This window comes from Tamandua tetradactyla, chromosome 14 (assembly GCF_023851605.1).
Source record: "Tamandua tetradactyla isolate mTamTet1 chromosome 14, mTamTet1.pri, whole genome shotgun sequence".
NCBI classification, from domain to species: domain Eukaryota; kingdom Metazoa; phylum Chordata; class Mammalia; order Pilosa; family Myrmecophagidae; genus Tamandua; species Tamandua tetradactyla.
The window spans coordinates 54,584,818-54,607,514 of NC_135340.1; the positions used below are offsets into that span (position 1 = coordinate 54,584,818).

The 22,697-nt window shown below is 37.2% G+C and overlaps 1 protein-coding gene and 1 pseudogene across 1 annotated transcript in view; both read right to left on the reverse strand.

Annotated features, from left to right (window-relative positions):
• Nucleotides 1–2,861: 2,861 nt before the first annotated feature.
• Nucleotides 2,862–22,697, reverse strand: part of EXD1 (exonuclease 3'-5' domain containing 1) — a 149,525-nt gene continuing 129,689 nt past the window's right edge. Inside the window, exons 12-13 of the mRNA XM_077127499.1 lie at nucleotides 14,054–14,167; nucleotides 2,862–3,035 (exon numbers count right to left, since the gene is read on the reverse strand). Of these exons, the coding sequence (XP_076983614.1) occupies nucleotides 2,943–3,035; nucleotides 14,054–14,167 (207 nt within the window). The 3' untranslated portion in view covers nucleotides 2,862–2,942. The remainder of the gene's footprint in view (nucleotides 3,036–14,053; nucleotides 14,168–22,697) is intronic.
• Nucleotides 15,392–16,666, reverse strand: LOC143656497 (pyridoxal phosphate homeostasis protein pseudogene; annotated as a pseudogene).

The following is a 22,697-nucleotide window of genomic DNA, read 5'->3' on the forward strand; positions in this document are numbered from 1 at the left end:
GATTCAACAAAGTTTCCATGCACTAGGGTAACTTTCCAAATACCTACAACCTCCAGATGGGTCCTTGGACAAGATAAGTCCTGAAACTTAGAGGGGCCAGCCTTTCCAGAGCATCAACTAGATCTATCTCCTTATCCCATATTGATCTATATGAGGAAAACTACAAAACTCTGATGAAAGAAATCAAAGAAAAGCTAAATAATTTTAGATATTCCATATTCAAGGATAGGATGACTCAATTTACTTAAAATATAAGTTATTCCCAACTTCATATATAGATTCAAAGCAATCTCAATCAAAATCCAGCAAGTTATTTTGTGAATATCAACAAATTGCTGTGAAATTTATAAGTAAAGGCAAAAGACTAGAATAGCCAATATAATACTGAAAAACAAAGTTGGATGATTGAACTATGTGATTTGAAGAATTTTTATAGAACTATAGTAATCAGGACAGTATTGTATTGGTGAAAGAATAAATAAATGGAACAGAATAGAGCCTAAAAAAATATTCTCACAAATATAGTCAACCGATATTTGACAATGGGGAAAAGGACAGCCCTTGAACAAATGGTGCTGGAACAACTGGACATCCACATGCACAAAAATGAATCTAAATATGGATCTTACATCTTTCATGAAAATCAACTCCAAATGGGTTATAGACCTAAATGTAAAACACAAAACTATATAACTTCTAGAAAATAACACAGGAAACCTAGAAAATCTAAGTGGCTGTTCTAGTTTGCTAGCCGCCTGAATGCAACACACCAGAGATAGATTGGCTGTTAATAAAAGGGGATTTATTTCGTTAGTTCTTCAGAGGAAAAGCAGCTAACTTTCAACTGAGGTTCTTTTTTACATGGGAAGGCACAGGGTGGTCTCTGCTGGCCTTTTCTCTAGGCCTCTGCGTTCCAGGGTGATTTCTTTCTGCATCTCCAAAGGCCTGGGCTGAGCTGTGACTGCTGAGATGAGGTATGCTGAGCTGCTTGGGCTGTGCTACGTTCAGCTCTCTCATTTAAGCACCAGCCAATTAATTCAAACATCATTCATTCAGCAGGCACGCCTCTTAGCTGACTGCAGATGTAATCAGGAACAGATGAAGTTCACATGCCATCGACTCCTGTCCACAGCAGTTTAACTAGGCATCTTCACCTGGCCAAGTTGACAAGTGAATCTAACTACCACAGTGGCATTGGGTTTGGTGATGATTTCTTGGCTACAACTATAAAAACATGACCCATAAAGGACTCCCTTAAAATTAAAAACTGCTCTGCAGAGGACACTGTGAAGAGAATGAAAAGAGAAGGCACAGATTGGATAAAATATTTGCAAAATATAACTCTTAAGAATATAACTCTTGGGCGGGCCACGGTGGCTCCGGGTTCGATTCCCGGTGCCTGCCCATGCCAAAAAAAAAAAAAGAATATAACTCTTAAAATTCAACTATAATACGAATGCCATATACCGGAAATGGAATGGCTTTAAAAATGGGAATTTATTAAGTTGCAAATTTACAATTCTAAGGCCATGAGAATGTCCAAACTAAAAGCAAGCCTATAAAAATGTCCAAATTAAGGCATTCTGGTAAAGATACCTTGGTTCAAGACAGCAAAGGATGTTTGGGATTTCTCTCTCAGCTGGAAAGGCACATAGTGACATCTACTAGCTTTATCTCCAGGCTTCTTAATGGTTTCCCCAGGGCTCTGTCTGTTCTGTTGGTTCTGTCAGTTCTGTTGGCTCTAAAGCTTTTTCCAAAAGAGCCCTTTCCCTCATAAAGGGCTTCAGTAAGCAGCTGCACCTTGAATGGGTGGAGACACATCTCCATGAAAAACATCTAATCAAAAGTTACCACCCACAATGGGTGGGTCATATCTCCATGTAAATAAAAAAAAGCTTCCATCCAGCAATATTTAAGGATGATTAAGGAACATGGCTTTTCTTTTGTTTTTTTAAAAAAATTTTTATTGTAAACCTTAATAAACAAACATTCTTGACATACACGGTGTACAATCAGTAGCTAACAATATCATTACATAGTTGTGTATTCATTACCATGATCATTTTTTTTTGAAATTTGCATCTCTCCAGCAAAAGTCATAGAAAAGAAAAAAGAAAAATTCATACATTCCATACCGCTTACCCCTCCTTCTCATTGATCACTAGTATTTCAATCTACTCAATTTATTTTAATCTTTGTTCCCCCTATTATTTATTTTCTAGCCATATTTTTACTCATCTGTCCACACTATAGATAAAAGGAGCATCAGATACAAGGTTTTCACAATCACACCATCACATTGTAAACGTTATATCATTATACAATCATCTTCAAGAGACATGGCTACTGGAACACAGCTCTACAGTTTCAGGTACTTCCCTCTAGCCACTCTAGTACACAATAAACTAAAAAGGGGGTATCTATATGATGCATAAGAATAACCTCCAGGATAACTTCTCAAAACAAGTTTGAGAACACTGAATTTTTTCAGGCAGCTATCTTGGGAAGCTAGATTTCTCCATTGGGAGACTGTGCCCAAAAATCTGAACAGGAAAAGATGGGTGAGATGGATGAGAACCTCTCTGAGCAATAAAAATTTCAACCATAAATTCATGATCATAGTACCCAAGATTGTAAGCTCTTTTCACATATTTTACAAAAACATTCCACATCAGGTGGGTTCGTAAACACGGTAATCCATGACAGCAACAAGTGACAAATAACTAATTGGATATAAAATACACACATTCACAACAGCCTAAAATTGTGATAAGTATTCAACAGGTAGTTTAAATTAAAAAGAAAAAGGAGAAACAAAATCACAAAAATAAAAACTGAGTCTTCCGGAGATATACTTTTGTTTGTTTAAAATCTCTCCACATTTTATTAAACTAAATACAGTATGACTTCCAAATAGTCTTTGGGTGTTGGCTGGTTCATTCTCAGGGACAGCACCAATGATTTATTTCATTCAGGTCTTGGTTACCATGCATCAGAAACTTCAATGAGCTTGGCAGAGCTGACGAAGAAACTTCCTGCCAGAGAAAGAAATTTCTTCGTTATTTAAAATTTCTTAGCCTTTTCTTTCCCTCTGAAAGGGATTCTGCACAGTAATCTGTCTACTCAAGCTCAGTGTCAGAAATCTCCCGACTCTGTTCTCCAATCCAGCTTCTACTTAACTGGAACTCAGATTTCTCTCTCCTAAAGTACTGATGCCCATAAACCTATTGAAGAGATAATAGTGATTCTGCAGAGACTAGGATATGCACTGAGTCTTTAACCACTTTCTCTCAGCTTCTTTCCAATGATCTTCTGTCCACTTTCTCTTGACCTGCTTCTTCTCATGTTTTTCCCACATTGTCAGCATGGGTCTGGATTTGATAGCTTTCTGCATATCTGCTGATATTGACAGCAATTTGTATTTGTTCAGGCTAGCCCAGAGAAAGAAACGACACTGAGTTCAGACTACTCAATTAACACCCTGGAGGCAAGAAGGCAATGGTATGATATATTCAAGATCTTGAAAGAGAAAGACTTCCAGCCAAGAATTCTGTACCCAGCTAAATTGTCCTTCAAAATTGAGGGAGAGATTAAAGTTTTCACAAACAAAGAAGTCCTGAAATAATTTGTCAATAAGAGACCAGTCCTACAAGAAATACTAAAGGGAGTTCTGCCAGCTGAAAAACAAAAAGACAGGAGAGGGAGGTATGAAGGAAGGCATATAATAAAAGCGTACCAGTAAGGGTAATTTAAAGAATACGAAGAGAAAGAGGGAAAAGAATATATAGAACTGACAAATAAAATTAAAAATAAAATGATGGAATCAAGAAATGCATTTTCAGTAATAACTTTGAATGTTAATGGACTAAACTTACCAATTAAAAGATACAGATTGGCAGAATGGATTAAGAAACATAATCCAGCTATATGCTGCTTACAAGAGACTCGTCTTAAGATACAAGGATACAAATAGATTGAAAGTGAAAGGATGGAAAAAGATTTTCCAATCAAGTTGTAACCAAAAGAAAGCAGGAGTAGCTATGCTAATATCAGACAAAATAGACTTTAAATGTAAAAACATCATAAGAGATAAAGAAGGACACTGTCATGGTCAGGTTCATGTGTCAACTTGGCCAAGTGGTGGTCCCTGTTTGTCTGGTTGGGCAAGTGCTCCCTGTCTGTTGCAATGAGGACATTTCATAGAATTAAATTATGATCACGTCTGCTGCATCCACAGCTGATTCCATTTGCAATCAGCCATGGGGAGTGTCTTCTGCAATGAGTGATGCTCAATCTAATCACTGGAAGCCTTTTAAGGAGGATTCAGAAGAGATAGGCTCTCTTCCTGCTTTGGCTGGCAAGCCTCTCCTGTGGAGTTTGTCCAGACACTCCATCAGAATCATTGGCTTCACAGCCTGCCCTGCCGATTTTGGACTCTGCATTCCCGTGGTCACGTGAGACACTTTTATAAATTTTCTATTTGCAAGTGTTCCCTGTTGATTCTATTTCTCTAGAGAACCCTAACTAATACAGACACTATACACTAATTAAAGGGTCAATTCATCAAGAAGATATATGCTCCTAATCAAGGAGCTCTGAAGTACATGAGACAGACATTGGCAGAACTGAGGGGAGCGATAGATGTTTCAACAAAAATAGTAGGAGACTTGAACACACCACTCTCCCCTATAGATAGAACAACCAGACAGAAGATCTACAGGGAAATAGAAAAATTAAATAACTTTATAAATGAATTAGACTTAAAAGACATATATAGGTCATTGCACCCCAAAGCACAAGGATATACATTCTTCTCTACTGCTAAAGGAACATTCTCCAGGATAGATCAAATGCTGGGGCACAAAACAGGTCTTTATAAATTTTAAAACATTGAAATTATTCAAAGCACTTTCTCTGATCACAATGGGATGAAGCTGGATCTCAATAACCACCAAAGAATGAGAACATTCACAAATACATGGAGATTAAATAACACATTCTTAAACAACCAGTAGGTCAAAGAAGAAATTGCTAGAGAAATCAGTAGCTATCTGGAGATGTATAAAAATGAGAATACAACTTACCAGAACTTATGGGATGTGGCAAAGGCTGTGCTGAGTGGGAAATTTATTACGCTAAACGCCTATATTAAAAAACAAGAAAGAGCAAAAATCGAGGACTTAACAGCACACCTGGAGGAACTTGAGAAAGAACAGCAAACTAACCCAAAAGCAAATAGAAGGAGAGAAATAACAAAGATTAAAGCAGATAAACGAATGGGAGAACAATAGGAAGAATCAATAAAATGAAAAGTTGGTTCTTTGAGAAAAATCAATAAAATTGACTGACAAAGAAAAAAGAGAGGATGCAAATAAACAAAATCAGAAATGAGAAGGGGTGTATTACCACAGACCCTGAAGAAATAAAAGAAATCATAAGAGGATACTATGAACAACTATACACCAATAAACTAGACAACTAAGATAAAATGGACAAATTCCTGGAAACACACAAACAAACTACACTGACTCAGGAAGAAATAGAAGATCTCAACAAACCAATCACAAGTAAAGAGATTCAATCACCCCTCAAAAATCTTCCTACAAAGAAAAGCCCAGGGCCAGATAGCTTCCTAGGGGAATTTTATCAAACATTCCATAAAGAATTAACATCAATCCTGCTCAAACATTTCCAAAAAATTGAGGAAAAAGGAACTCTACCTAACTCATGTTATGAAGCTAATATCACTTTCATACCAAAACTGGGTAAAGATTTACAGACCAATATCCCTAATGAACATAGATGCAAAATTCTCAATAAAATATTAGCAAATTGAATCTAATAGCACATTAAAGGAATTATACACCATGACCAAGTGAGGTTTATACCAGGAATGCAAGAATGGTTCAACATAAGAAAATCTATTAATGTAATATAGCACATTAACAAATCGAAAGGGAAAAATCACATGATCATCTTGATTGATGTTGAAAAAGCATTTGACAGAATTCAGCATGCTTTTCTAATAAAAACACTGCAAAAGATAGGAATAAAAGGGAATATATGAAAAACCAATAGCTAGCATCATCCTCAATGGAGACTGGTTGAAAGCGTTCCCCCTAAGATCAGGTAAAAGACAAGGATGCTGTGCTGGTTTGAAAGGATATATGCCCCCTAAGAAAAGCCATGTTTTAATATAAATCCCATTTCATAAGGGTAGAATAATCTCTATTCAATACTGTATGTTTGAAACTGTAATGAGATCATCTCCCTGGTTGATGTGATTTAGTCAAGAATGGTTGTTAAACTGGATTAGGGGATGACATGTCTCCACCCATTTGAGTGGGTCTTGATTAGTTTCTGAAGTCTTAGAGGAAATATTTTGGAGAATGAGAGATTCAGAGAGAGCAGAGAATGCTGCAGCACCACGAAGCAGAGAGTCCATTGGAGATGAAGAAGGAAAAAGCCTCCCGGGGAGCTTCATGAAACCAGAAGCCAGGAGAGGAAGCTAGCAGATGACGCTGTATTCACCATACGCCCTTCCAGCTGAGAGAGAAGCCCTGACTGTGTTCGCCATGTGCCTTCTCACTTGAGAGAGAAACCCTGAACTTCATCGGCCTTTTTGAACCAAGGTATCTTTCCCTGGATGCCTTTGATTGCACATTTCTATAGCCTTTGTTTTAATTGGGACATTTTCTCGGCCTTAGAACTGTAAACTAGCAACTTATTAAATTCCCCTTTTAAAAAGCCACTCCATTTCTGGTATATTGCATTCCAGCACCTAGCAAACTGGAACAGATGCCCACTGTCACCACTATTATTCAACATTGTGCTAGAAGTTCTAGCTAGAGCAATCAGGCAGGACAAAGAAATAAAAGGCATCCAAACTGGAAAGAAAGAAGTAAAACTCTCATTATTTGCAGATAATATGATACTATACTTGGAAGATCCTGAGAAATCTACTGCAAAGTTACTTGAGCTAATAAATAAATTCAGCAAGGTGGCGGGATATACAATTAATGTGCAAAAATCAGTAACATTTCTATACACAAGCAAGGCCCTAGCTGAGGAGTCAGTTAAGGAAAACATTCCATTCAAAATAGCAACTAAATCAAATACTTAGGAATGAACTTAACTTTACAGGACTTGTACACAGAAAACTACATAACATTGCTAAAAGAAATCAAAGGAGATCTAAATAGGTGGAAAGACAGTCCCTGCTTATGGACAGGAAGGCTAATATAGTTTAGATGTTAATTCTCCCCAAATTGATGTACAGATTCGACACAGTACCAATCAAAATTCCAACAATCTACTTTGAAGATTTGCAAACGCTAACTACCAAATTCATCTGGATGGGAAAGAGACCCCGAATAGCTCAAGGCATTCTAAAAAACAAGAATGAAGTGAGAGGATTAACACTCACTTTAAAACCTGTTATAAAGCCACAATGGTCAAAACAGCATGGTACTGGCACAAAGATAGAAGCACTGACCAATGGAGTCAAATCAAGAGTGCAGAAATAGACCACCAAATCTATGGTCAATTGATTTTTGACAAGGGCCCCAAATCCTCTGAACTGGAACAAAATAGTCTTTTCAATAATTGGGCAAAGAAGAACTGGATATCAATAGCCAAGAGAATGAAAGAGGACCCCTATCTTACACCCTATACAAAAGTTAATTCAAAATGGATCAAACACCTAAATATAAGAACTAGCACCATAAAGCTTCTAGAAGAAAATGTAGGAGAAACATCTTCAAGACCTAGTAATAGGAGGTAACTTCCTAAACTTTATACCCAAAGCCCAAGAAACAGAAGAAAAAAATAGATAAATGGGAACTCCTCAAAATCAAATGCTTCTGTACCTCAAAGGACTTCGTCAAAAAGGTGAAGAGGAAGCCAACTCAATGGTAGAAAATATTTGGAAATCACATACCAGGCAAAGGTTTGATTTCTTGTATATACAAAGAAATCATACAACTCAACAACAAAAGAACAAACAACTCAATTATAAAATGGGCTAAAGATTTGAATAGGCATTTTTCTGAAGAGCAAATACAGACGGCTAAAAAGCACATGAAGAGATGCTCATTTTCATTAGCTATAAGGGAAATGCAGATCAAGACTACAAGGAGATACCACCTCACACTTCTAAGAATTGCTGCTATTAAACAAACAGGAAACTATAAATGCTGGAGATGATGTGGAGAAACTGGGATACTTATGCACTGCTGGTGGGAATGTATAATGGTGCAGCCACTATGGAAGATTGTTTGGCGGTTCCTTAGGAAACTAAATATCGAGTTGCCCTATGACTCAGCAAAAGCACTACTTGGTATATACCCAGAAGAGCTGAAAGCAATGATGCAAACAGACATTTGCACACCACTGTTCATAGCAGCATTATTCACAATCGCCAAAAGATGGAAACAAACGAAATGCCCATCAAAAGATGAGTGGCTTAACAAAATGTGGTATATACACACGATGAATTATTATGCAGCAGTAAGACAAAATCTCCTGAAGCATGTGACAGATGGATGAGCCTTGAGGACATAATGCTGAGTGAAGTTGGCAAACACAAAAGGATAAATACCATATGATTCCACTTTTATGATCGGCATAAATGTATAATCAGAGGCTTATAATACAGAATATAGGGGATTTAGAGATACATAGACGCTAGAGATGGGTGAACCATTAGCTAATGAGGTTGAACTCCAATGTAAGGGAATAGATAAATGTGAAGGCAGTTCTCTAGTGAGTCCACAAGTAATATTACCATATTAAGATGAACAAGATTGAAAGGGGTTTTATAGACCTATGTGTCCTACTGATTAAAACTAGAAATACGAATTAGTTCTCAGAAGAATTACTTCAAAGATATGATTCTTGAATAAAGAGTGTTTAAGTCCAGGGTGTGGAGGGGAAAACTGCTATTGCATGCTATGAGCTGTGTCCATCACAGCTCATCAGCATTACCACAGCAACAGCAGAGGTAAATAATGGGGGGAGGGACAAGAGTTAAGAGGAGGTTTAGGTTTCCTATTTGGCAAGGGTGTGTTTATTGTTTTTTTTTCTCTTGGGAACAATGAAATTATCTAAAATTGAGAATGCTGATGGACTGTGGACTTTGGGCCCTCTACATGATTCCTGTTGAATGCAGGTGGCTGAAGGATGCCCTGATGGAGAAGTAGATTGGCGAACAATGGTGTATACTTATGAACGAAGGTTGTGCCGCTACAAAAAGGAACAAAGTCGTGAGGCATGCAACGATGTGAATGAATGCGTGGGACATTTGGGGAGACAAAATAAGCCAGAAACAAAAGAACAAGAATGATATGGTCACCTTTAGAAAATGCTTATAAGAAAACAGGGGCCTAGATTGTAAGCTTTTAGAGCAGACACATTAAGTCCAGAGTGGTGATTATTATTTCTGGATTTTGAGAGGCTGTTATATATATATACCTGTTTGGCTTCGTTCTTATCTCTAAGTATCAGGCTACTTGCCCGATACTTAGAGATAAGAATGAAGCCAAACAGGTTGGGGTTAACATAATTCAGAAATAGGGGTAAGGAAGACAGTGTCTATATTTTAGAACAACACATACTCTTTGAGACCAATGGAAGAAAGATTTATTTGGTCTGGAACTGAAATTTTCGGTTATAATCTAATTCATAACCTAATTCAACCTATCTGTGTAGCTCATTTGAACAATTGAAACACAGGAAGCACAAAATAAGAAGAGGTCCTTTAATCCTGTATAGATTATTGTAATGCCTGGATACATCCTAGAGTATATTAAGCAGATCATCCAAAAGTATTGTCAATAAATGTACAAATTAAAAAAATGTTTTTGTATGAGAAATAACAAAGGAATATCATTACTGCAGGGTGCTGAAAATAGATGGTAATTAATATTTTAAAATCTCAACTTATGTGTGAGACTAAAGCAAAAAATGTTTCTTTGGTACAAAATTTATATTTTGACTAGTGCATTTCCTAATGTAACTTATGTAGACAGCCTAATTGAATACCATAAGTACATGGAAACTTGAGTAGGACGTGAGCTTTTGTTGGTTTGTCCAGAATGATGCCCTGATAAATCCCAGAGTGATTTAGACAGTGAATAAAAAAGTATTTGCAAAGTTCCCTTTGGGAAATGGTGAGAATGGGGGAAAATTCAACTTCCCCAAGTTGAATTTTTGATATTCTCACAAGCAGTGTGGACAACCAAAGCTACAGGCTGAGCCCCCAGTCTTGGGGTTTGTTCATATGAAACTTAACCCCACAAAGGATAGGTCAATCCTACTTAAAATTAGGCCTAAGAGTCACCTCCAAGAGAACCTCTTGTTGCTCAGATGTGGTGTCTCTCTCCAGCCAACACAACAAGCAAACTCACTGCCCTCCCCCTGTCTATGTGGGACATGACTCCCAGAGGTTTGGACCTGCCTGGCAACATGGGACAGAAATCCTGGAATGAGCTGAGACTCAGCATCAAGGGATTGAGAAAACCTTCTCAACCAAAAGGGGGAAGAGTGAAATGGGACAAAGTGTCAATGGCTGAGAGATTCCAAACAGAGTCGAGAGGTTATCCTGGAGGTTATTCTTACGCATTAAGTAGATATCACCTTGTTACTCAGGATGTAATGGAGAGGCTGGAGGAAACTGCCTGAAAATGTAGAGCTGTGTTCCAGTAGCCATGTTTCTTGAAGATGATTGTATAATGATATAGCTTTCACAATGTGACTGTGTGGTTATGAAAACCTTGTGTCTGATGCTCCTTTTATCTACCTTGTCAACAGACGAGTAGAACATATGGAATAAAAATAAATAATAGGGGGAACAAGTGTTAAAATAAATTTAGTTTGAAATGCTAGTGATCAATGAAAGGGAGGGGTAAGGGGTATGGTATGTATACTTTTTTTTTCTGTTTTTGGTTTATTTCTTTTTCTGAATAGATACAAATGTTCCAAGAAATGATCGTGATGATGAATATGCAACTATGTGATGATATTGTGAATTACTGATTATATATGTAGAACAGAATGATCAAAATAGGATTGTTTGTGTTTGTTTGTTTTTTGGTATTTAACAAAATAAAATTAAAAAAAAAAAAGTATAGTCAAAGTCCCCAGAAGGATGGGAGTAAAATATGGAACTATTAAACCTTACCATCAGGTATTGTGTCAAACTTTAGGGACACCCAAATCAATAGGCCATGACCTTGATCAGGAGGCTTACTCCTGTGAAGTTTATGTAGGTAGCGGAGAAGCTTAGGCTACTTATAGGCCTGCGTAAGAGTTACTTCTGAGGACCTCTCTTGTGGCTCAGATGTGGCCTCAATCTCTCTAAGCCCAACTCTGCAAGTGAAATCATTGCCCTCCCCCCTATATGGGACATGACATCCAGGGGTGAAAGTCTCCCTGGTGACATGGGCGATGACTCCAAGAGATGAATCCAGACCTGGCACCGTGGAATCAACAATTCCATCCTGACCAAAAGGGAGAAAATAAGTATAATTAATAAAGTTTCAGTGGCAGAGAGAATTCAAATAAGAGTCGAAAGGCTACTCTGGACGTTGCTCTGATGCAAGCTTCAATTAGACCTTGCTACCTATCATAACCTGCGAACCCCCAACCAGGACCATTCCAGCCAATCCTAAAGAACCCTAGGGCAATACATAAGATTCCACAAGGATTCCATGCACTAGAGTAACTTTCCAGAAACCTACAACCTCCAGATGGGTCCCTGGTCCATACACATCCTGAATCCTAGACCAGCCTCACCAGAATATCAGATAGTTCCAACTCCTTACCCCATATTAGTGACAGACCCTTCCAATATGAAAAATTTAGAATTGCCATAGCTCAAACACCCCTAAAGAGAGGGATGGAAAGATCAAAGGTGATGGTGGAGTTATACAGAGAAGATAGGATTTAACAAATGAATATGAATGCCGAATCATTAAATTGATATCTCTTTTAGTCTCCAGTATTTTAGAGCAGCTTGAAGAAAATTTTTTAAAACGTGAAATTGTAACCCATGTCAAAGTCTGAAATATGTTCTACAACTAATTGTGGTACTGTGCTTTGAAATTTATAGCTTTTTTGTATATATGTTATTTTTCACAAGAAAAGAAGAAAAAAGTCGATTGTGATGTTAAAAAAATGTTTAAGCCCCTCTAGCCCCGCCCGTATATTCTGGAGCAGCTAGAAGGAAAAATGTGAGATGGTATAATAGTCCAAGACAAACTCTGGGATCTGTCCTATAACTACTTGTTGAAGAGTACTTTGAAAACAACTGCTTTTTTATTTCATTGCTTTGCATATACGTTATACTATACAATGAAAAAGTTAAAAGAAAAAGAAAAGAACTCATACGTCCTATACCTCTTACCCCTCCCTCACATTGACTGCCAGTATTTCAATCAACTCAATACTTATGCTTTGTCTCCCCCTATTGTTTATTTATTTTTGAATTTTTTTTTTTTACTCATCTGTCCATACCCTCTGGATTAAAGGAGCATCAGACACAAGGTTTTCACAATCATACCATCACATTGTAAAAGCTATATGGTTATACAATCATCTTCAAGAATCAAGGCTACTAGAACACAGTTCATTTCAGGTACTTCCCTATAGCTACTCTAATACATTATAAACTTAAAAAGGATATCTATATAACGCTTAAGAATAATCTTCAGGATAACCTCTAGAGTCTGAAATCTCTCAGCCACTGAAACTTTATCTAATTTCTTTTTCCCTTTTTTGGTCAAGAAGGCTTTCTCACTCCCATGAGGCCACGCTCCAGCTCATCCCTGGGAGTCAGGTCCCACATTGCCAGGGAGATTTACACTCCTGGGAGTCATATCCTACACAGTAGGGAGGACAATGAGTTCACCTGCCAACTTGGTTTAGAGAGAGAGGCCACATCTGAGCCACAAAAAAGGTTTCTGTGGATGACTCTGGCATAATTATTAGTAGGCTTAGCTTCTCCTTTGCAGGAATAAGCTTCATAGGGGCGAGCCCCAAGTTTGAGGGCTAGCCTAATGAACTGGTCGTCGCTACTACTTGCAAAAAGATCATGAATTACCCAGATGGGGAAGTTGAATATTTCCTCCTTTCTCCCCAGTCCCCCAATTACTGCCCCGATTACTGCCCCAATTACCTGTATAAACCAACAAGATTTGTCCTGTTCCATGTCATTATGCTGGTCAAGTAAACAGATCATACAAGTTAAATTAGATAATGTGCTAGCCAAAATATAAATTTTGCATCAAATAAACATCTCTCACTTTGGTCTAACACAGTAGTTGAAGTTTGAAAATATGGGCCATATCATCCTTTACCCAGTATTCAGACTTACCTTAGCTCTGTCCAGATCAGCTTCATTCATATCTCTAGGTGAAGTCTGATCACTTTTGCAGCTTTTTAAACAGTTGCTGAATGGGGTAATTCTAACTTTCATATCTTCAGTGCTCTAACTCGGAGCCTCAGGTGTCACATAAATAGCCAAAGTTTCAGGGAACCACCAAGTTATATACAGATACAGAATTTAGAAATATCAGTTACAGCTCCTAAATATGTGTGACTGCTGTCAGAGCTTAAATCTAGAAACTTTTACAATAGGCCCCAACCTGATAACCCATGCTCTCGACTACAACTCTCTGAATTTGTATATTATAGTTAGTCCACATGAATGAGGCATGATAATATTTGTCTTTTTGTTTCTGACATTTCATTCAACTTACTGTACTTAAAGTTCATTCACCTAGTTGCATGCCTCACAACTTCATTCCTTCTTGCAGTCGCTCAGTAGTCTGTTGTATGTATACACCAAGTTCCCCCTTCCATTCCCCAATTGTTATACCCTTAGGCCACCTCCATCCAATGTGAATCACTAATACTGAAAGGCATATCTTTTAACTGCTTTTCCAATTCCTCAAGAGATGTTTGTTAATGATATCCTTAAAAGGTTGTGTGCTGGCTATCAATTTAGTATTCAAGAGTTTGGGGAAGACACATGTTTTCATCTCCTTAAACTTACTGAAGTCTGCAGGTGGTCTTCAGCAGCATTGGTGAACTGTATACATGCCATCTGTGGAGACCCAGGGCCCAGGCTCCTCCTCCATATTGAGAGTAAGTTGCTGCACATAGCCACCTACGTGATGAGGACAGAAGTTAAAGGTCAACAGACCTCCGCAGGGTGGAAAGAATATACAGAAATGGTATTCTAGTTTGCCAGCTGCTGGAATGCAATATACCAGAAACAGACTAGCTTTTAAAAAGGGGAATTTAATAAGTTCCAAGTTTACAGCTCTAAGGCCAAGAAAATGTCCCAATGAAAGCAAGTCTATAGAAATGTCCGATCTAAGGCACCTAAGGAAAGATACTTTGATTCAAGAAGGCTGATGAAGTTCAGGGTTTCTGTCTCAAGCGGAAAGGCACATGGTGAACATGGCATCTGATAGCTTCCTCTCCAGGCCTCTTGCTTCATGAAGCTCCCCGGGAGGTATTTTCCTTCTTCATCTCCAAAGGTCGCTGGCTGGTGGACTCTGTGGTTCTCTCGTCCTTCTGTCCTGGTTCTGCAGCTCTCCCCTCATTCTCAAAAGGCACTCTCTCCAAAATGTCTCCTCTTTTATAGGATTCCAGTAAATTAATCAAGACCCATGAAGTATGGGTGGAGAAACATCTCCATTTAATCAAGTTTAATACCCACAATTGATTGAGTCACATCTCTGTGGGGATAACCTAATCAAGTTTCCAACCTATAGTACTGAATAGGGATTAGAAGTAATCATTGCTCCCACAAAACTGATTAGGATTAAAACACAGCTTTTCTAGGGTACATAAATCCTTTCAAAATGGCACAGATGATATCATAAACCACTTATCTTATAAAGCATTAAATTCCTCTCCCCTGATCATTTTTGATAACAAATCTCCAAACTCTTGTGTGATGAGACCCTGGTGACACTGTTTTCATATCCTGTGGAATGTCTTTGTCCTAAACATTTATAAACTGCCATTTGCACTCCTTCCTTTGTTGTGTCCTACTTCCAGTTTTTCCAGACAGCTGCCACTGGAGACCCTTTCCTGTTTGCAAGTCCTAAAAAAACTCATGTCCGACTCTATATGTACTCTGTTCTTTGGTCTTGGGGTTGTGCCAACCTGAGCCCTTTGAGATCTGGGTTGCAACCACATCCCATATTGTGTGCAATAAAAAGTTTTCCTGACTTAACAATGGTATGAATGACTCTAGAAAATCCCAAAGCAACATTCAGATCCTCCTTTTCAGTAGCAAATTTCTGCCACTCTTGTCTTTTGTGTTTTGTCTGCTTTGTTGGTAACTATACACTGCCCTTTCTTTTCAGTTTCTAAATCCTTAACATAAATACCTTTGGGATACTTCCAGCTCCAGGTCTGATAAGTTAACTTTCTTTGGAATCAAGCTTCCTATGGTCATCAATCTGACAAATTCCAGTCTGGGGCACTTGGTATTTATGTGTTCTACCATGGCTACATTTACTGAGAGTGGAACATCATGTTTACCTTCCTCTCCACTTGTATTAATTTGCATGACCTTTAACTTTTCTGGAGAACATTTTTTCTGCCATGAACTGTTTATGTTTTCTGCCAATTTCACAGAATCCACTGTTTCCAGCATGAAAAGATTGGGGATAGCCATCAATTTGTTGACATTTTATTTCTGTAGATGGCCAATGATGTGCCATTTGATTTCAGGGCAGGAAAACAGAAGTTTAGGATTTTAGGCTTTTTCTAGCAGTACCTGAACATAGTTCTCCCAAAAAGTGCACCAACCATGGTCATAAAGCTGGATCACCACGTCTGCAGGTTTGGGTTTGCTAACTGCTACTAGCCAAGGCTGAGTGGCTGGGAGATTTGGCAGCCACTGTGCCAAGGTCTGATGCAAGCATTCATTCATGCCCTGTCTGGGAGCTCGATGCCCAACTCGGCCAACCTGCTGCTGGCTTTCCACATCCCCCCAGGGAAGACGTCTCACTCTTCTTAAAACTGAAAATGCAACTTTAACAACGGTCCTATGATTTTCTGCATAAAATACAAAGTAGAACAAATTGTGGAGATTACCATGCAGTCTTGTAATATTATTTTAATTTCTGAGCAAAGCTACCCTGAAAAGAACAAATATAAAGAGACAATCTCCTCACCATCAGGGTGTAACTCCAGCTTCCTGACCCTAGGTCAGACTGATCATTATTATGATCAGTTACTTCAGATCATGGGAATCAACTCTGAGGGTTGGCATTTTTCCAGCCACCCTCTAGCAGGGAAATCTTAGAAAAACAGTTAAAGGGATACATTAACTTGGCAAGTGCTGAATCAAGAAAACACAGCTTCAGAAGCCATAGAAGAAGCTTTTGGCACTCTTGCTGGCCCATACTCCACCTCTGGCACAACTTGGGGTGGAGCCAGCTCACTCTCTCATTGTGAATCCCTACCCCTGTTCCAGATGGAGTGGAGTGGCCCCTGGGTTCCTATTGAGAAGCGCATGTTAGTTAGTGCAACTATCAGATGGAAGTCTCAGAGACTGAGGCATGGAAGTTATCACAGACTCACCCTCGCAGAGTTTGTCCTGAGGGCAGAGAAGCAGCCTGCAGAGAGCTGGGACAGCATGAGAAGCAATTAAGTTGAAGCAGCCTGGGCAAAGGACTACTGCATTAAGTTACTCAAGAGCACATATAGGAGGGGGAGACAGTCTATTTCAAAGGGAGTAGAGGGGCCATTCACTCTAAAACCTGTACATTGTAAACGGGGGATTTCTAAGGCCTCTAGCAAGAACAAGCCCAGGGAAAGAAGCAGGCTCCATGGCTCCATGCAGGCTCATGTAAAACAGAGAGGGTCCTACATTTCACATGTGTGTCAGGGATCTTGATAGAAGGGCCAAGCTTTGAAGGAGATTACCAGCTTAAGCAGGACCAATTTGCAAAAACAGTGAAAGGTGTTTTTAATTTTAGATTGTTTGTTCTGATTAGCTTCTGTCATTCAATAAAACCTAAGGGACAGATACAAACATAAGGGACAGATAACTCAAGGACTAAATTCCCTAGTTTATACTTTAAAATATTAAAATGTAAGTGTGCAACAAAAGTATACAAGGGAAGCAAAGAAACATAAAAAGGAACAAGATTAAAATTCAGAACTGATCAACAAAAAGAATGAGACTTTGGATATTTTAAAAAGATCCTCAATATGCTCAAAGTGCTAAAGGGAAACACAGAGAAAGAAATAAAGGATATAATGAAAATGATGAATAAGCAATATGGGAATCTCATTGAAAATTCTCAATAGGAAACAAACAAAAATACTGGACTTGAAGAACACAGTAATTGAAATGAAAAATTCTGTAGATGGTTTCAATAGCAGATTAGAGGTGGTAGAAGAAAGAATCAGTGATCTTGAAAACAGGACAATGGAAATGAGTCAGGCTAAGGAATAGACAGAAAAAATCATATGACAGATCTGTGTGACACTATTCTTACTGGACAAAGGCCATGGATTCTTTTGCCCAACATGCTCAATAACCAATTCCTGAGACACCAGGGTTTCAAAGAGAGAAAGAGTTTATTACTAGGCTTGTAGTCTAGCAGCCCAAAATCTATTTCTTTTCTCTTTACTAGAGAAAAGATGGGTAGGATTTAGGATAATATGTACAGAAGCCTCAGATGATCTAATTAGAGGCAATCTAATTATGGAGCATGCACAGATTGAGTACATGTTTAGTCACAGAATGTGTGTAGAATGAGGTATAGGTGACTTGTAGGTTAAAGTCTAAGTTCCTGCATATGTCAGATGGGCCTTTTTTTGGTTAGATCAAGTCTTAGCTACCAAAATTGCTTTGGATGTGGGGTGGGTTAGTTCTGGGGTGACTCAAGACCTTTCATTAATAAAAGTTAGGGGTTGTTTTTAATGAAAAAAGACTCTAAAGTTCAAAAACTAGATAACTGGGTACAAATAAAGGTTGGTCATACTGTTTTTAAAATCACAGGGGCAGAAAATAAGAGCTATACTATCATTATTAGAGATCAAGACAGCTGGATTACAATTCAGAGATTTGGAGACTTTCCTTTCATCTACTTCAATATGCCAGAAAGCAAAAAGGGATATCTATGTAATGATTCAGTAATCAAAATCATCCCTTAAATCCTGATTTCTTGGTTACACTGTCAAGTGTACTAATATACACATTATGGGAGCCCTAGAGGGAGAAGAAAGAGAGAACTGGGCAGAAGGAATACTAAAAGATATAATGACAGAACATTTCCAAAATTTAATAAAAGACATGTGTATGCACATTCAAGAATCCCAACAAACCCCAAACAGGATAAACTTGAAGGGAAACATGCCTTGACACAAAATAACCAAATATTCAGATGCCAAGGACAAGGACAGAGTTCTGAAAGTTGCAAGAGAAAGCAGCCAGTTATGCATAAGGAAATTCCAATAAGATTAAGGGATGATTTCTCATCAGAAACCATCAAGACAAAAAGGCATTGGTACAAAATAGTTAGAGTGCTGAAAGAAAACAATTGACAACTAAGAAATTTATATCTGGGCAGAATGTCTTTCAAAAACGAGGGAGATATAATGTTGACACCCTTTTTCAACATGAAGAAGCTAGAATGGTCATTATCCATATATCACTGAATATTGAATGAATGATCAAATGAGGGAGAGAGTTGTAACAGAGAAGTTAGGTTTTAACAAATAATTATGACCACTGAATCATTATACAGATATTTCTTTTTAGTTTCTAGTGTATTAGACAGCCAGAAGGAAATACCTGAAATTGGGATCTGTAACCCATGCTATTTTTGAAATTTGCTCTATAATTGTTTGTTAAACTGTACTTTGAAGTTTATCACTTTTCTATAAATATTGTTTATTTCACAAAAAAAATGTTTTTAAAAATGAGGGAGCAATTAAGACATTTCCAAGGAAACAAAAGCTCAGGAAATTTATTACCACTAAACCTGCTCTATAAGTGTGTTGGTTTGAAACTGTTATGTATCCCAGAAAAACCATGTTCTTTTAATTTAATTTTGTGGGGGCAGACTTATTGTGGGTGGAACATTTTGACTAAGTTGTTTCCATGGAGATGTGGCCCACCCAATTTAAGGTGGGTCCTAATCCACTTACTGGAGTCCTCTATGAAGAGAATAAAAAAGCAGAAAACATAGAGAGAGCTCAGAGCAAATACAGAGAGCAGAGAGATTACAGATACTTGGAGAAAGAAAATGCCCCAGCAGAAGCCAGGAAGACCCACAGGAGCTGAGAGAGCCATTTGAAATCAACCCAGGAGAGAAGGGCCACCAGATGTTGCCATATGCCTTCCCATAAGACAGAGGAAACCAGACACCATCATCCTTTCTTCAGTAAAGGTATCCTCTTGTTGCTTGTTGATGCTTTATTTGGACATCTCCATGGCCTTAGAATCGTAACTTGTAATTTAATAAATCCCCTTTGCAAAAGCCAGTCCATTTCAGCTGCTTTAGCAAACTGAAACAATAATCAATGTTAAAGGAGTTATTCAGACTGAAAAGAAAGGACACTAAACAGTGGATCAAAGTGGAATAAAGAAATAAAACAATATGGTGAGAATATGGATAATTACGAATGTCGGTACTATTGTATTTTTTATTGTATAACTCACTTCTTACTTCTAACAAGTGCTAAAATGCAAATGAATAAAATATAATGATTAATTTGTGGTTTTGGACACACTATGCAGAAATGATATCATTTGTAAAAAGCACAAAAAAGAGGTAGGGGAAGTAAGGGGCATAGGAAGATGTGTATGTGTATATTACTAAATATAAGTTTGTATAATAATAAAACATGATTGTTATAGATTTAGGATCTTAAATTTTAGTGCTTTAGTGGCCACAAAGAAATTATATGAAAAAAACTCTTGAACCAAGTAAGGTACTCAATATGTACAATATAAAAAAACAAATGAATATCAAATAAACATGAAAATAGGCATTATTTTCATGATGCTATATTATGATATATATATATGATATATCTATATGTATGTACGTATGATATATATATATGATACATTATGATGCTAGCTAGGAGTTTTTCATATATGCCCTTCATCATGTTGAGGAAGTTTCCTTCTATTCCTAGTGTTCTAAGTGTTTTGATCAATAAGCGGTGCTGAATTTTGTCAAATGCCATTTCTGCATCAGTTGAGTTGATCATGTGATTTTTTTCCTTCATTGTGTTACTGTGGTATACTACATTAATTGATTTTCTTATGTTGAATCATCCTTGCATACAGGGATAAATCCCACTTGACAATGGTGTATAATTCTTGTAATGTGCTGTTGGGTTCAGCTTGCTAGTATTTTGTTGATGATTTTTTCACATTCATATTCATAAGAGAAATTTGTCTAATTTTCTTTTCTTGTGGTATCATTATCTGGCTTTACTATGAGGGTGATGTTGGCCTCATAGAATGAATTAGGGAGTATTCAATTGTCTTCAATTTTTTGGAAGAGTTTGAACAGTATTGGCATTATTTTCTTTATGAAGTCATCTGTTCTTGGCTTTTCTTCATTGGGGGATTTTTAATTACTGGTTTAATTTCTTTATAGTAATTGATTTGTTGAAATCTTTTCTTTTGGAGTCATTGTAGGAAGTGTGTGCGTCTCTAGGAATTTGTCCATTTCATATAAGTCATCTCATTGGATGATGTACAATTGTTCAGATATATATAGTCCTTTCTACTTCAGTGGGGTTAGTAGTAGTGTCCCCTTTTTCATTTCTAATTTTAATTATTTGTGTCCTCTCTCCTCTCTCTTTTTTCTTCTTCAGTCTAACTAAATCCTTGTCAAATTTGTTGATTTTTTCAAGAATGAACTTGTGGTTTTGTTGATTGTTTTTTTAATTCTCTATTTATCATTGTGCTAATCTTTTAAATTTCCTTCCTTTGGCTCACTTTAGGGTTAAACTGTTTTCCTTTTTCTAGCTCTTCCAGTTTTGAAGTTAGGTCTCTGATTTGAAATCTTCCTTCTTTTTTAAAATCAACATTTAAAGCTATCGATTTCCCTCTCGGAGCACTGAGAGCTGCACTTCATTTATTTGCTATGTTGTGTTTCCACTTTCATTCACCACATGCTATTTCTTAATTTCCTTTGTGATTTCCTCCTTAACCCTTTGAGTGTTTAAGATGGCATTGTTTAATTTCCACACAGTTGTGACTTTTCCATTTCTAGCTTCAATATGTTGTGGCTGAAGAAGATACATTTTATGATTTCAATGTTTTCGAGTTTATTGAATCTTGTTTCATGACCTAAGATATGATCTATCTCAGAGAAAACACATGTGCACTTGAGAAGAATGTACATTCTGCTGTTGGGTGAAGTATTCTATACATGTCTGTTAGGTCTGATAGGCCTAACTGATTAGAGTATTGATCAAGTTTTCTATTCCCTTATTAATCTCCATCTAGATATTCTATCCATTATTGAAAATGGTGTAGTAAAGTCTCCCGCAATTAATGTAGAACTGTTTATTTCTCCCTTCAAATCTATCAGTATCTGCTTCATATATATTTTGGATCTGCTGTTAGGTGCATATATATTTATAATTGTCACATCTTCTTTTTGAATTGACCCTTTAATAACTAAATAATGACTGTTTTTAGCCATTGTAACAGTTTTTGACGTAAGATCTACTTTATCTGCTATTTGTATAGCTACCCCAGCTCAATTTTGGCTACTCCTTACATGGCCTGTTTTTTTCCATCCTTTCAATTTCAGCCTACTTATGTTTTTGAATTTAAGGTGAGTCTCTTGTAAACAGCATATAGTTGAGTCACACATTTTAATCCATTCTGCCAATCCTTGCCTTTTTACTTCAGAGTTTAATCCACCTACATTTAAATTCACTATTGATACTTCAGGACTTTCTTCTGCTATTTCGTTACTTAATTTTTTACATCATACCCTTTTGTCCCTTAATTCTTCCATTAACGTCTATTTTCTATTTGATTTTCGTTTTATATCACTTTAAGTCCCTTTTCATTTCTTTCTGGATATATTTTCCATAAATTTTCCTCGTGGTTGCCATGGGATTAAATTTTAACATCTTAAATATATGATAATCATATTTAATTTTATATCAACTTGACTTCAATAGCATACACATACACTGTTCTTATACCCCTCTGTCCCCCAGCTTTTTTTGTAGCTTCTTTTGTACTTTTTACCACTTAAATCTTTGTGCATTGTATGTCCAAAACCAAGATTTATCATTATTTTTATGCATTTGCATTTTAATACCTATAGGAAGCAAGAATTACATATCAAAAATACAACAGTACTGACGTTTATATTTATCCAAATGATTACCTTACCAGAAGTCTTTATTTCTTTATGCCTGCTAAAACTACCTTCTAGTGCCCTTTACTTTCAGTCTGAAGAACTCCTTTTGACAGTGCTTGTAAGGCAGATCTAGTGGTGACGGACTCCCTCAGCTTTTGTTTACTTGGGAATATCTTTCAGCACTTTTATGGCTACCTTGTCTCCATAGTCTCTGATGAGAAATTGGCAATATAATTGGGATTGCCTTGTGCATAACATGTTGCTTTTCTTTTACAGCTTTCAGAATTCTCTTCTTGTCTTTTGCATTCAACAGTT